At 36.7% G+C, this 12,500-nt stretch overlaps 1 protein-coding gene across 3 annotated transcripts in view; it reads right to left on the bottom strand.

Annotated features, from left to right (window-relative positions):
- LOC144975396 (sulfoquinovosidase-like) overlaps positions 1 to 5,776 on the bottom strand; it is a 65,857-nt gene extending 60,081 nt beyond the window's left edge. Inside the window, exon 1 of one of the 3 annotated variants that reach the window (XM_078919423.1) lies at positions 5,657 to 5,776. Coding sequence is in view for 1 of the 3 variants with exons in the window: in XM_078919422.1 (XP_078775548.1) it covers positions 5,263 to 5,271 (9 nt within the window). In the remaining 2 variants the exon portion in view is untranslated. Of the gene's footprint in view, positions 1 to 5,262 lie in introns of all 3 variants that reach the window. The other 2 variants (XM_078919422.1, XM_078919424.1) reach the window with 2 other exon arrangements.
- Positions 5,777 to 12,500: the final 6,724 nt, after the last annotated feature.

The raw sequence follows: 12,500 nt of genomic DNA, 5'->3' as shown, positions 1-12,500 counted from the left end.
TCAAAATGCCAAATGTTTCAAAAGTTCAAGAATCTTAACGATTTCACATAAGAATTATTTATCATTCATTGTGTTGCTATGCGGTCTAGTGGTTTGACACCAGCTTCGGATCGGACGGGTCCTGGGATCGAGTCCTAAGCGGTGCATAGTCGAGTCCTTGGAGAAAAAAAAGGCTCCTTACTCACATTATCTAACCTTATTCAGGTGTAAAATAAGTACCTGGCTGTTGACAGAGTTGTCTCTGTCCGGCCAAAAAAAAAAAAAAGAAAAATTCATATCGTCTAACAGGTGTCATGTCTCGTCCTATAGATAGAATGCGCTTGGCCAAGGAGTTCACAACATTGCCATCCGGAAGTATAACGGACCAACACATAAACTCTGTGTAACCATGAACTTTTATAGATAGTATGCAGATGACGTCACTCAGGCCTTTGTTCTTGTTTTTGCCATCCGCGTTTGTGAGTTGTTCTCACTAAACTGTATTAACCAGACTATAAAAGTTCATGGTTACACAGGGTTTGTGTGTTGGTCCGTTATACTTCCGGATGGCAATGTTGTGAACTCCTTGGCCAAGCGCATTCTATCTATAGTCTGGTTAATACAGTTTAGTGAGAACAACTCACAAACGCGGATGGCAAAAACCATAACAAAGGCCTGAGTGACGTCATCTGCATAGTATCTATATGTAAAGTGTTGCTTTTGGTGAATGACCTCTGGTGGTTTGTTCGTTTTTGAAAAAATTGTTGTCAGATAACATTACACAACAAAAATCTATTTTTAGTAAAACACGTGTCGAAGGTACTTAATTCTTGAACTGTTATGTCACTTCTTTTTTTTTCTATGGATGGAACGAAATTGACGTAACTGAGCTCTTTGTTATAGTTTTTATCAGCCACTTGGAGCCTCTAGGTTTTACGTCGTGACGAATGTGACCTCTATAAGTCATTTTATGATTTAAATTAAAATTTAATCTATTTTTTTAAAAACATGTTAAAAAAAAACAAATGAAAAATACTACTTTTTTAAAGAACCTAATTGTCAAGCAAATTAAATTCTTGATAATCTGAAGATTAAAACTTCGAGTTTGTCTGCCATGTAAGTAATCCTATTATTATTCAAGTCCTCTCATTGGAAAACCTTATCATTTCTTATCTACTAATCGTTGAATAATGCTTAGAACGAGTTGAATAAGCGCTATATAAATGTACATTTATTATTATTATTATTATTATTATTATTATTATTATTATTATTATTATTATTATTATTATTATTATTACTATTACTATTAATAATAATAATAATAATAATAATAATAATAATAATAATAATAATAATAATAATAATAATAATAATAATAATAATAATAATAATACCAACTTTATATAGCGATTTCAGAATATTTTCACACATTTTATTGGTGTGGAATAAGGTGTAAAAGACAGCTGGTTGGCAATGGGCATGATCTATATTAACTTTCCATGTGCTCAAGGTCATTGGTCACATTGCAAAATCTCAAAGTGACCTACATAGTGAAAAGTGTTCACAGCTTTTTAAATATCTAACATCACGATTGGTCGTTAGTTTCAGCTTGACACATTGATATGTTTATAACTTTTGTAAACAAAGCAGCGTGTTTACATTTGTTAAGAAATATCCAATCGTTGGAGAGCAACAAATCATGTGATTGATGACCTGGTGGGACGAAAACATGAATATAGATCGCTCCCATTATAAATAATCTTTTGGTGTGCATGAATAATGAATGCAAATCTAACGTTTTTAACATCTGGTTCAAATTTTCATTTAAGCAGAATGAGAAAAACACAAATCATGGCGAATTGAAGTAAGTAGTACTACTACCATACAATTCGTCATGACATATCTAAGAATCTTACTTGGAGGGGTGGAATAAACGTATTCTTTAATTTCTTTGTATTTATTAAACTCGTTATATTTTCATTGTGCCATAATAACACATACTCGCAAGCTCGTATTGTTATTTGGCAGGATAAAGATAACTGGTTTAATCCTTTCTTTAAAAAATATAGCCTTGTGGAGAACATTGTGCTTATTTGAGTCAATAAAAAAATTGATGCGGCGCACAACTCTACCGAAAGATTTGAAAAATAGAAATTTATTTTTTACAGATAGATAAACAGATAACTTGATTTCCTTTTATAATTTAAAGTCAGTTTGAAAGGTCGTTAAGTCAAACAGATATCATAAAAAATTTACCGAAGACACTAACACCTCATGACCACACCCTGAACTCTATCTGTCCAGTAGAGCCCTTACTTCCGTTGTGTTGATTTAGCGGTGATCAGTGTTATGTAGTAGTGTGTTCTCATTGCGTGTATGTTTATGTGTGCGCGCGCGCGTGTGTGTGTGTGTGTGTGTGTGTGTGGTGTATACATGTGTGTGTGTGTTTTGGAATGTGGTTGCGTGGAAGAAAAAAAAAGGGGGGGGGGGGGGGGGGCCCATCAAGTAGAGAAATTCCTGAGCAAAGGGGGGTGGGGGGGGGGAGGGGTGTGTGTGTTTGTAGGAACTGTCCGATTGGCATTTTTCAGCAAATCGTGGCATTCATAGTGATATAATTCACTTGATCACATGACGGTATTCGGATTTACAGAAATTTTAAACAAGTTTCACCGATTAACAACATCAACGAATATTACTGCTTATATTACTGTCGTTTTTATGCCATCGATGTGATAATTATTGCCCTGGGAAATATTTAGTTAAACGTTGTCGGAAAACTGTCAATTGGATCTGTCTAGCTTCTAGCCCGTACAAACCAAAAGTAGACAGATTCGGGGACATGATATTTTTCGCGTCCGCTTCAGATTTTCATTTGACCTCACATAAGTTAAGTAAAGGGGAGACATTCCGAAAGCTCCTACACCCCCAGTATTCATTCAATTTGTATTTTCACCGTTGATCTTTTGTCAGGCGTTTATTTATTCAATTTGTCATCATATAAAAGCGTTTTATAAACTCTAGAACAAACCTTGATAGATTTGTGAAAGTTTAAAATGTCCTAATTTGACCATTGTTTTGATTCTCGGCCGCCATTTTAATTAGTGAAGTATTGAAGGTAGTGCAAAGCACTCCCAAGTAATGCGTGGTAAAGACTTGCCACTTATTGATATTGATATCTACTGACTGATAAACTAAAATCATGCCGAATAAAACATGGCACCGACAACAAGCACATCGATTAAAATGTGCATCTAATCGTAATCAAGCTAATCAAGAAAATGATTCTGGCGATATCGAATGAAAATAGTTCTTTCCCCGCGAAATTGCGGGCTTTTTACTAGTAAATACAAAGAAATGAAAGAATCGTATAGATTGTATGCTCTTGACTATGAAGCTCACAACATTGCCATCGGAATTATAATGGACTAACTAACACACAAAACTATGTATAACCTTGAAAGATTATAGTCGGGTTAATACAGTTTAGTGAGAATACGCCTCAACAGTCGTAACGTCACTTCCCTCGTAATGACGCATGGTAACTTAGTAACTGGCTCTAAACTATCGGAACAATGGCGGACGCCTTTATGAAATATTTCTCCGACGAGCATAAAAGTGTATCCAGAGGGGAAAAAAACATTATAAATCTGATCATGTTTTGACTTTTACACATTTTGATCACAAGACATATGAAAAGTTCTAGCCAGCATGAAGAATAAAAAGTACCGATTTTCTTTGTTTAGAACCACGACGGCCGCCGTTGCTGGGCGACGTGACATCAGACTATTGAATCCAGTTGAAACCAACACAAAGTTTCATGTTTGTGACGATAAATTCAATTTCCAGTATCTAGGTCGTCCCGACTTAGTGCCGCTTTGAGACGAAGGGTCACATTTTTTATGATTAGTTCTCACTACATTCTATCAATTAAACTATAATCATTTATAGTGTTTGTTTTTTAAATTGAGCTTTTATATAGCGCAATATCCACATAACGTACTCAAAGCGCTTTAAAAAGGGTCCCTGGTTAACAGCAACATTTAATATGTAGACGGGACATGACGTCTGTTGGGCATTTTTTTTTTGGGACAGAGACAACGCTGTTAACGGCGTTACTGTTAATGTTACTCATTTTACACCTGAGTTCGGTGAGAGAATGCTAGTAAAGGAATGAACTATGGCGCCGAGCGAGGTTCGAACCCAGGACCTTCTGATCCGAAAACGAGTGTTATACCACAAGACCACATAGCCGTACGAGTTTTTTCAAAGCACACGGCGGATGACGACTTGTTAAATTCACTTTTTCAGTTTATTGATGGTATGCGTTTAAGTAAAATTTCAAATATTCACAACATCTGCCCGTCAGTGGGCTCGTACCAACACACATAACTATGTATAACATTATAGATAAAATGCGCTTGGCCAAGGAGTTCATAACATTGCCATCCAGAAGTATAACGGACCAACACATAAACTCTGTGTAACCATGAACTTTTATAGTCTGGTTAATACAGTTTAGTGAGAACAACTCATAAACGCGGATGGCAAAAACAATAACAAAGGCCTGAGTGACGTCATCTGCATACTATCTATACGTTTATAATACTGTATAATAATAGAGGGGCTTCAGTGAGAAGATAATCGTAGCCATCGTTAAGTTATAGATAGTATGCGCTTGGCTAAGAAGCTCATAACATTGCCATCCGGAAGTATACCAGACCAACACACAAAACTGTGGGTATCCATGAACGTTCATAGTCGGGTTAATACAGTTCAGTGAGCATTACTCATAAACGCGGATGGCAAAAAACAATAACAAAGACCTGAGTGACGTCATCTTCGAACTATCTATAGCCTCACACTGAAACCCAAAAAGACTGGCATTTTGACGTCATTATTTGGTTTTTGCACCGCCTAGTTAGGTGTCGTTAGTAGTGCTCATGGAAACAAGTGATCCCATGGGTTGGACTATTGAATACAATTCACGATTTGTTTTCTTTTGTGGCCAAAGACATTTTTACGTCATTTTTTTAGTCAGTGTCAGGCTATAGATAGAATGCGCTTGGCCAAGGAGTTCACAACATTGCCATCCGGAAGTATAACAGACCAACACACAAACTCTGTGTGACCATGAACGTTTATAATCTGGTTAATACAGTTTAGTGAGAACAACTCACAAACGCGGATGGCAAAAACAATAACAAAGACCTGAGTGACGTCATCTTCGAACTGTCTATAAGTTAATGATGGCTACGAGAAATTATATTCAATTTTTAGTACCTGTTTCATCCAGACCAATACCAGTTTGAGAGGGACGGTAACAAATGAAATAAAATGCACACTCACAGTAAATCCGTCATACCGTGGCCTTCGTAAAGTTATGACCTGACACTGACCAAAAATGACGTCAAAATGCCAGTCTTTTGCCACAAAAGAAAACAAATCGTGAGTTGTATTCAGTAGTTCAGCCAATGAAATAACTTGTTTCCATGAGCTCTACTAACGACAGCTCACTAAGCGGTGCAAAAATCAAATAATGACGTCAAACTGCCAGTCCTTTTGGATTTCAGTATCAGGCTATAACATAACGATGGCTACGGTCAAACTCCGTTATCAAAAAAAGATTAAATGAATAAATAAATTAATTGTGTTAACAGCAACATGCACAACACACCTGTTATATTATTCTATTCTTGACTCGCTTGATAACTCAGTGTTGTCGTCAAAGTTAAGGGTTTTACATATTTATATTATAATAGTATCAACGTGTTTACTAGTGTGTAACACAAGATTATTGTTGGAACGAACGGTCAATGATGGCATTCGAATTATCATAGTATAATAATAATATTATTATCATTCGCTGCCGTTTTCTTTCTCCGTTTGCAACAACACAGACGAATAAATCGAACGATGAACGGTGGAGACGGAAAGACTTACCTTTATGCAGAAACAAAACAAACGTGTGTTTGAGAAAACGGTGAGTAAATTACGATTATTCATTTGCAAATGACAGCCTGCAGTCAATACTGATTTATTTATAGATTTATTTATTTATTAGTTTATTTATTTATATATTTATCTATTTTTTATTATACAACTATTTATATATTTTTAAATAAAATTGTTATTCATTTATTTATTTATCTGTCTATTTATTTATCAATTTATTTATTTATATATTTATCTATTGATTTATTCATTTATTTATTTATCTGTCTATTTATTTATCTATTTATTTATTTATTTATATATTTATCTATTTATTTATTCATTTATTTATTTACCTATCTATTCATTTATTTATGTATTAGTCTAAAACCGTTATAATAAATATTTGCATTTGGTTTACGCCATCTCAAGCTTGTTTTGTTTTTTATTTATGACGACAAAGGTCAACTTTCAATAGAAAGGAAAATGCTAAATGTTCTTCGTGTATTTATTTTGTCAATTACTTGGGATAGAAAAAAAATGAAATGGACGTCACTCGGCTCATTTGGGTTATATATATATATATATATATATATATATATATATATATATATATATATAATAGCCAATTTTGCGAGTTGTTCTCACTAACTTGTATTAATCAATTTATGACTAGTCTACGTTTAAGTTTACACATAGTTTTGTGATTTGGTGCAATATGATCCGGCTGGCGGATGTTATGAGTTTTTTAAACTAAACGCATAGCATCAATAGGACGACACCGACGTGCATATATTTACAGTTCTGATATCCGAACGCAGTTATGGGCTTGATTTAACACTGTTGTCATGGAGAATATCGTGACGTTGGTTTGAGAGTCTTTGAATTCTATTATAACAATGAGTCCACATCGATACGCTTCAACACTCATGACGTCACTTCCCTCGTAAAATCGCATGGTAACTTAGTAACTGGCTCTAAACTATCGGAACAATGGCGGACGCCCTTATGAAATATTTCTCCGACGAGCATAAAAGTCTATCCAGAGGAGAAAAACATTATATATATGATCATGTTTTGACTTTTATACATTCTGATAACAAGACATATGAAAAGCTCTAGCCAGCATAAAGAATAAAAAGTACCGATTTTCTTTGTTTAGAACCATGATGGCCGCCGTTGCTGGGCGACGTGACATCAGACTATTGAATCCAATTTGGGGTATCAGGCCTGCAAATAGGTATATGTTGGTCGAAGCCCATGCTCGTCAAAATGATTGCTGTTTGCAAACATGGCATTTGAACGCGTTTGTTTGGGAGTGGCGTTCGAGAATGTCTTGCAAACTGTAAACGAATAACATGAGTTGAAAGATTGTCAATGTGTGTTATCTATTGGCACTTAGCATTTTTTGATAGATTGTTAGATCCAGATCTTTCTCCTCGGCAGATGACCAATGGTCAAGAAGACATACATACACAGTATGTAATCTCTCTCGCTCTCTCTCTCTCTCCCTCTCACCCTCTCTCTCTCTCTTTCTCTCTCTCTCTCTCTCAGCCCCCCTCTCTCTCTCTCTCTCTCTCTCTCTCTCTCACCCTCTCTCTCTCTTTCTCGCTCTCTCTCCCTCTCTCTCTCTCTCCCTCTCACCCTCTCTCTCTCTTCCTCTCTCACCCTCTCTCTCTCTCTCTCTCTCTCTCTCTCTCTCTCTCTCTCTCTCTCTCTCTCTCTCTCTCTCTCTTGTCAATGGTATGTCTCTTCTCTCTTTCTGTCTATCTCTCCCCCTCGCTCTCCCCTCTCTCTTTTTGTCTCTTCGTATATTCTCTATCTCTCTTTCTGTATCTCTCCCTCCTCGCCCCCCCCCCCTCTCTCTCTCTCTCTCTCTCTCTCTCTCTCTCTCTCTCTCTCTCTCTATCTCTTTCTCTCTCTCCTTCTCTCACTCTCACTGTGTATTCACACACACACACACACACACACACATATATATATATATATATATATATATATATATATATATATATATATATACACACATTCATCAGGTGGTCACTAAAAACGTATGGCGTTTTGTCGGCCTGTATCTCTGAAAATCTTCATATATAAAGTAACACAAATTAAACACATATATATATATATATATATATATATATATATATATATATATATATATATATATATATGTGTGTGTGTGTGTGTGTGTGTGTGTGTGTGTGTGTACAAACTTGTCACGTTTCACCCCGTCATTTTAGAGGAGTCTTATTCTGACAATCTTTTCCGATCTAAAACTTGATCTAACAAATCAATAGTCTCTTAGAAATCAAGGACAATGCTTTGGAGAACCCGTACTATCTAAACAATGGGTTGTTAAATAAAAAACACACACACATACACACACTCAAACACAAAAACCAACACTCGCGCGTACACGCACACACACACACATATATATATATATATATATATATATATATATATATATATATATGTGTGTGTGTGTGTGTGTGTGTGTGTGTCTCTCTCTCTCTCTCTCTCTCTCTCTCTCTCTCTCTCTCTCTCTCTCTCTCTCTCTCTCTCTCTCTCTGTTGCTGATTACTTGTAGTTTATTTTGATTTATTTTATTTTACTATATTATATATATATATATATATATATATATATATATATATATATATATATATATATATATATATATTGAATATAAATTCATGGTATAAAATATGTTTTTAATTGTTGGTAATTGAGAATACTTTCCTTACCATATATATATATATATATATATATATATATATATATATATATATATATATATATATATTAATATATATGTGTGTGTGTGCGCGCGCGTGTGTTGGTGTATGTGTATGTATGTGTATGTGTATGTGTTTGAGTGTGTGTGTGTGTGCGCGCGCGTGTGTTGGTGTATGTGTATGTATGTGTATCTGTATGTTTGAGTGTGTATGTGTGTGTGTGTGTTATTTAACAACCCATTGTTTAGATAACACAGATTCTCCAAAGCATTGATTGTCCTTGATTTCAATGAGACTATTGATGCGTTGAATCAAGTCGTGTGGGAAAAAGACACCTCCGAAATGACGGGGTGGAACGTGTCAAGTTTGTGCCAAACTGGCATAAATTTAGATTAAATTGAGCTTTTATATAGCGCAATATCCACTAAACGTGCTCAAAGCGCTTTACAAGGAAGGGTCCCTGACCAGCAGCAATAAATAACATGTAGAACGAGACATGACGCCTGTTAGGCGATATTTCATTGGTTTTTTTTCTGACAGAGACAATACTGTTAACGGCCAGGTACTCATTTTACACCTGAGCATGGTGAGAGAATGTGAGTAAAGAGCCTTTTCCAAGGACTCAACTATGCGCCGAGCGAGGCTGGAACACAGGACCTTCCGATCCGACAGCGAGTGTCATACCACTAGACCACATCAAACCTGTAATCCTATATAATAATAATTAATTCAAAAATTAATTATGCATTTTGCGCCACGATATCATAAGATATCGTCGCCTAGGCATTCCACGAAGGAATATAGATAACCCATCAAACAAGATGTCTGATGTCAACAGGAATCACCCATGTTGTCCAAGTGAGCAAATTGGGGGTTAATAATCTTGCTCAAGGAAAAAAAAACCAAAGTGCCTGAAGCGGGGCTCGAACCCGGGTCATCCGGATCACAGTGCAATGCCTTAACGACTCGGCCACTTCGTCCCCCATATAATAATAATAAACATCAAAACATGCGTAGATCTCAGATTGAATGACCTCTGTTTAATCAAAAAAATTATATTCAGTTTCAAGCCAAGCATATCATCCGTGGATAACAGGCAGAAAGATGAAACTGCATCTTCCGAAGGCGACATGCATCGCGAGCTCTATGACAGAGGCTGTGTCTTTGCTCTGACAGTTGAGTAAGACTTGCATTCGCTCAAAGTGTTCCATTGTAAAAAGATGATGGCGAATTTCTACTCAATAATAATAATATTTTATAATGTTTTTCCATAACCTGAAAGCGTTTTCACAAATGTTCAGAAAGGGGGAGTAATGTGGTAAAAATATGATCATATGCTTTTTCCGTCAAAGGAATGTTTGAGACATTCCGATGTGTTTGTGCATTGTCCGACATGAAATGTGCTGAGTCTGTTCCGTGTTGTCCGCTTGCATTTTGTAAGAAATTGTTGAATCGTTCATGGACCATGCCAACCTCCAGTAATTCATAGTAAATAAGTCCAAGCCAATACAATTCAACAGTCATGACCTCACTTCCCTCGTAATGACGCATAGTAACTTTGTAACTGGCTCTAAACTATCGGAACAATATTTGTAACCTTAAATGTTTATAGTCGGGTTAATTCATTTTCGGGAGATTTACTCAAAAAACAATATCAAAGGCCTGAGTGACGTAATCTTCGTTCTATCTGTAGAATACCTATTAAAACATGTGGACTTAAAAGTGGTGTTGGCGAGAAGGGGTTTGTCACTGGGATGAATAGAGTTCAACAGTCGTGATGTCACTTCCCTCGTAATGACGCATAGTAACTTAGTAACTGGTTCTAAACTATCGGAAAAATGGCGGACGCCCTTATGAAATACTTCTCCGACGAGCATAAAATCGTATCCAGAGGGAAAAAAATATAAATCTGATCATGTTTTGACTTTTACACATTCTGATCACAAGACATATGAAAAGTTCTAGCCAGCATAAAGAATACAAAGTACCGATTTAACCTTGTTGACAACCACGATGGCCGCCGTTGCTGGGCGACGTGACATCAGACTATTGAATCCAATGACTTACTTCAAACATCACCGAGATGTTTTCCCCCTAGTCGGCCAAGGACAAGACGGAAATCCCGAGAACTCTTTGGAAAAAGGTCTCGTGTTCTTTTGTCCACAAATTGATTCCCGTTTGTTTCATCAACATAAATAAAATCGGTTACTGCAACCTACATCAACCATGTCGCAAATTGGATTCAATAGTCTGATGTCACGCGCCCGGCAACGGCGGCCATCTTGGTTCTAAACAAAGAAAATCATTACTTTTTATTCTTCATGCTGGCTAGAACTTTTCATTCCCTTTTCATATGCCTTGTGATCAGAATGTGTAAAAGTCAATACATGATCAAATTGATGGGGTTTTTTTCCTCTGGATACGCGTTTAAGCTCGCCTGGGAAATATTTCATACGGCGTCCGCCATTGTCCCGATAGTTTAGAGCCAGTGTTACTTAGTTACCATACGTCATTAGGAAGGAAGTGACGTTACGACTGTTGAAGACTATTGATATCGAGATATTAAGTGTTTTCTGTATTCCTCCGATGTTTCGGTACGGCTTCGGGTTTATTCAGTTCAGGGTCAGTAGCATTTCATTAACAATGTTGCTTACTGTACTGCCGTACTCTGAAGAAACAATATTTAGAAATTTGACCAGAAAACTAGCCCTTCAAATATCGATCGATTTAAATGACCCTCATCTTAGAAAAAGCTTTCTATCCTGGGAATAACAAATAACTTTAACAAAGGGAAGTAATCAAATAAAATACGTGATATTATAAAATAGCACGATTGCGTCCCTTGTTGCTGTTGGCTAGGGACTCTTTTGAAAAGCACTTTGAGCTCGTTTAGTAGATATTCTCTACATAAAACTACTACTTACTACTTAAGCCTCTTCGGGCCTTGAGGCACATAGGGCATCCACCAGACATCTCCATTTTTTGCGATCGGCTGCTTTTGCGGTGGCTGTGATGTATTCCAGGACAGGCCTGCTTCCTTTAATTCTTTCTCCATGGTCCTTCGCCAGGTTTCTTTGGGTCTTCCCCGCTTTCTCTTTCCATCTGCTGTCCAGTACAAGGCTGTCTTGGGAAGTGACCCTTTTTCCATTCTGGCCACATGACCCAGCCAACGCCATCTTCTTCTTTTTATTTGGCTATCAATGCTAGTGTATATCGGGACTGACATATTTGTCTGTTTGGCTTTTACTAAAGGTAACTATAATATTTGATTAAAGAATGTTTGTCATTGGCTTGAAATAGATAGCCGAGCGGACGGAACGAGTTAAACGGCAGAAAATATTCTAATTGATAAATATAATTGATATAAACTTGAGCGTGTGCATTTATATAGCGCAATACCCACTAAACGTGCTCAACGCGCTTTACATTTTGAGACCGGAAATGATGTAATCAAGGGGGGGGGTGTAAAAATGGCGAGATAACAGTTTTATGTTGTCAGGAAGTTCCACCATTTAAAGATGGCGACCGGAAGTTCCACCATTTAAAGATGGCGACTGGAATTTATTTGTAGTGAAGAGGGGTTGTCTGCGTTAATCAAATTAAGAAGAAATCAAGAGAGCAAGAGTCACAACACGCATGTTGCATTTCTTGTTTTATTTTAATTTCGTGTTTGTGAAACCAGATTTTTTTCCGACAGAGACAAACCGTTCAACGGCAGGTACTCATTTAACACCTTAGTACGGCGAGAGAATGTGAGTAAAGAGCCTTTTCCAAGGACTCAACTATGCGCCGAGCGAGGCTCGAACCCAGGGCCTTCCGATCTGAAAGCGAGTGTCATACTACTGG

The sequence above is a fragment of the Berghia stephanieae genome, chromosome 6, assembly GCF_034508935.2.
Source record: "Berghia stephanieae isolate SIO BIC M18660-M18661 chromosome 6, UCSD_Bste_1.3, whole genome shotgun sequence".
NCBI classification, from domain to species: Eukaryota; Metazoa; Mollusca; class Gastropoda; order Nudibranchia; family Aeolidiidae; genus Berghia; species Berghia stephanieae.
Note: the sequence above shows the minus strand (reverse complement) of the source record. Positions and strands in the feature narration are given on the sequence as shown.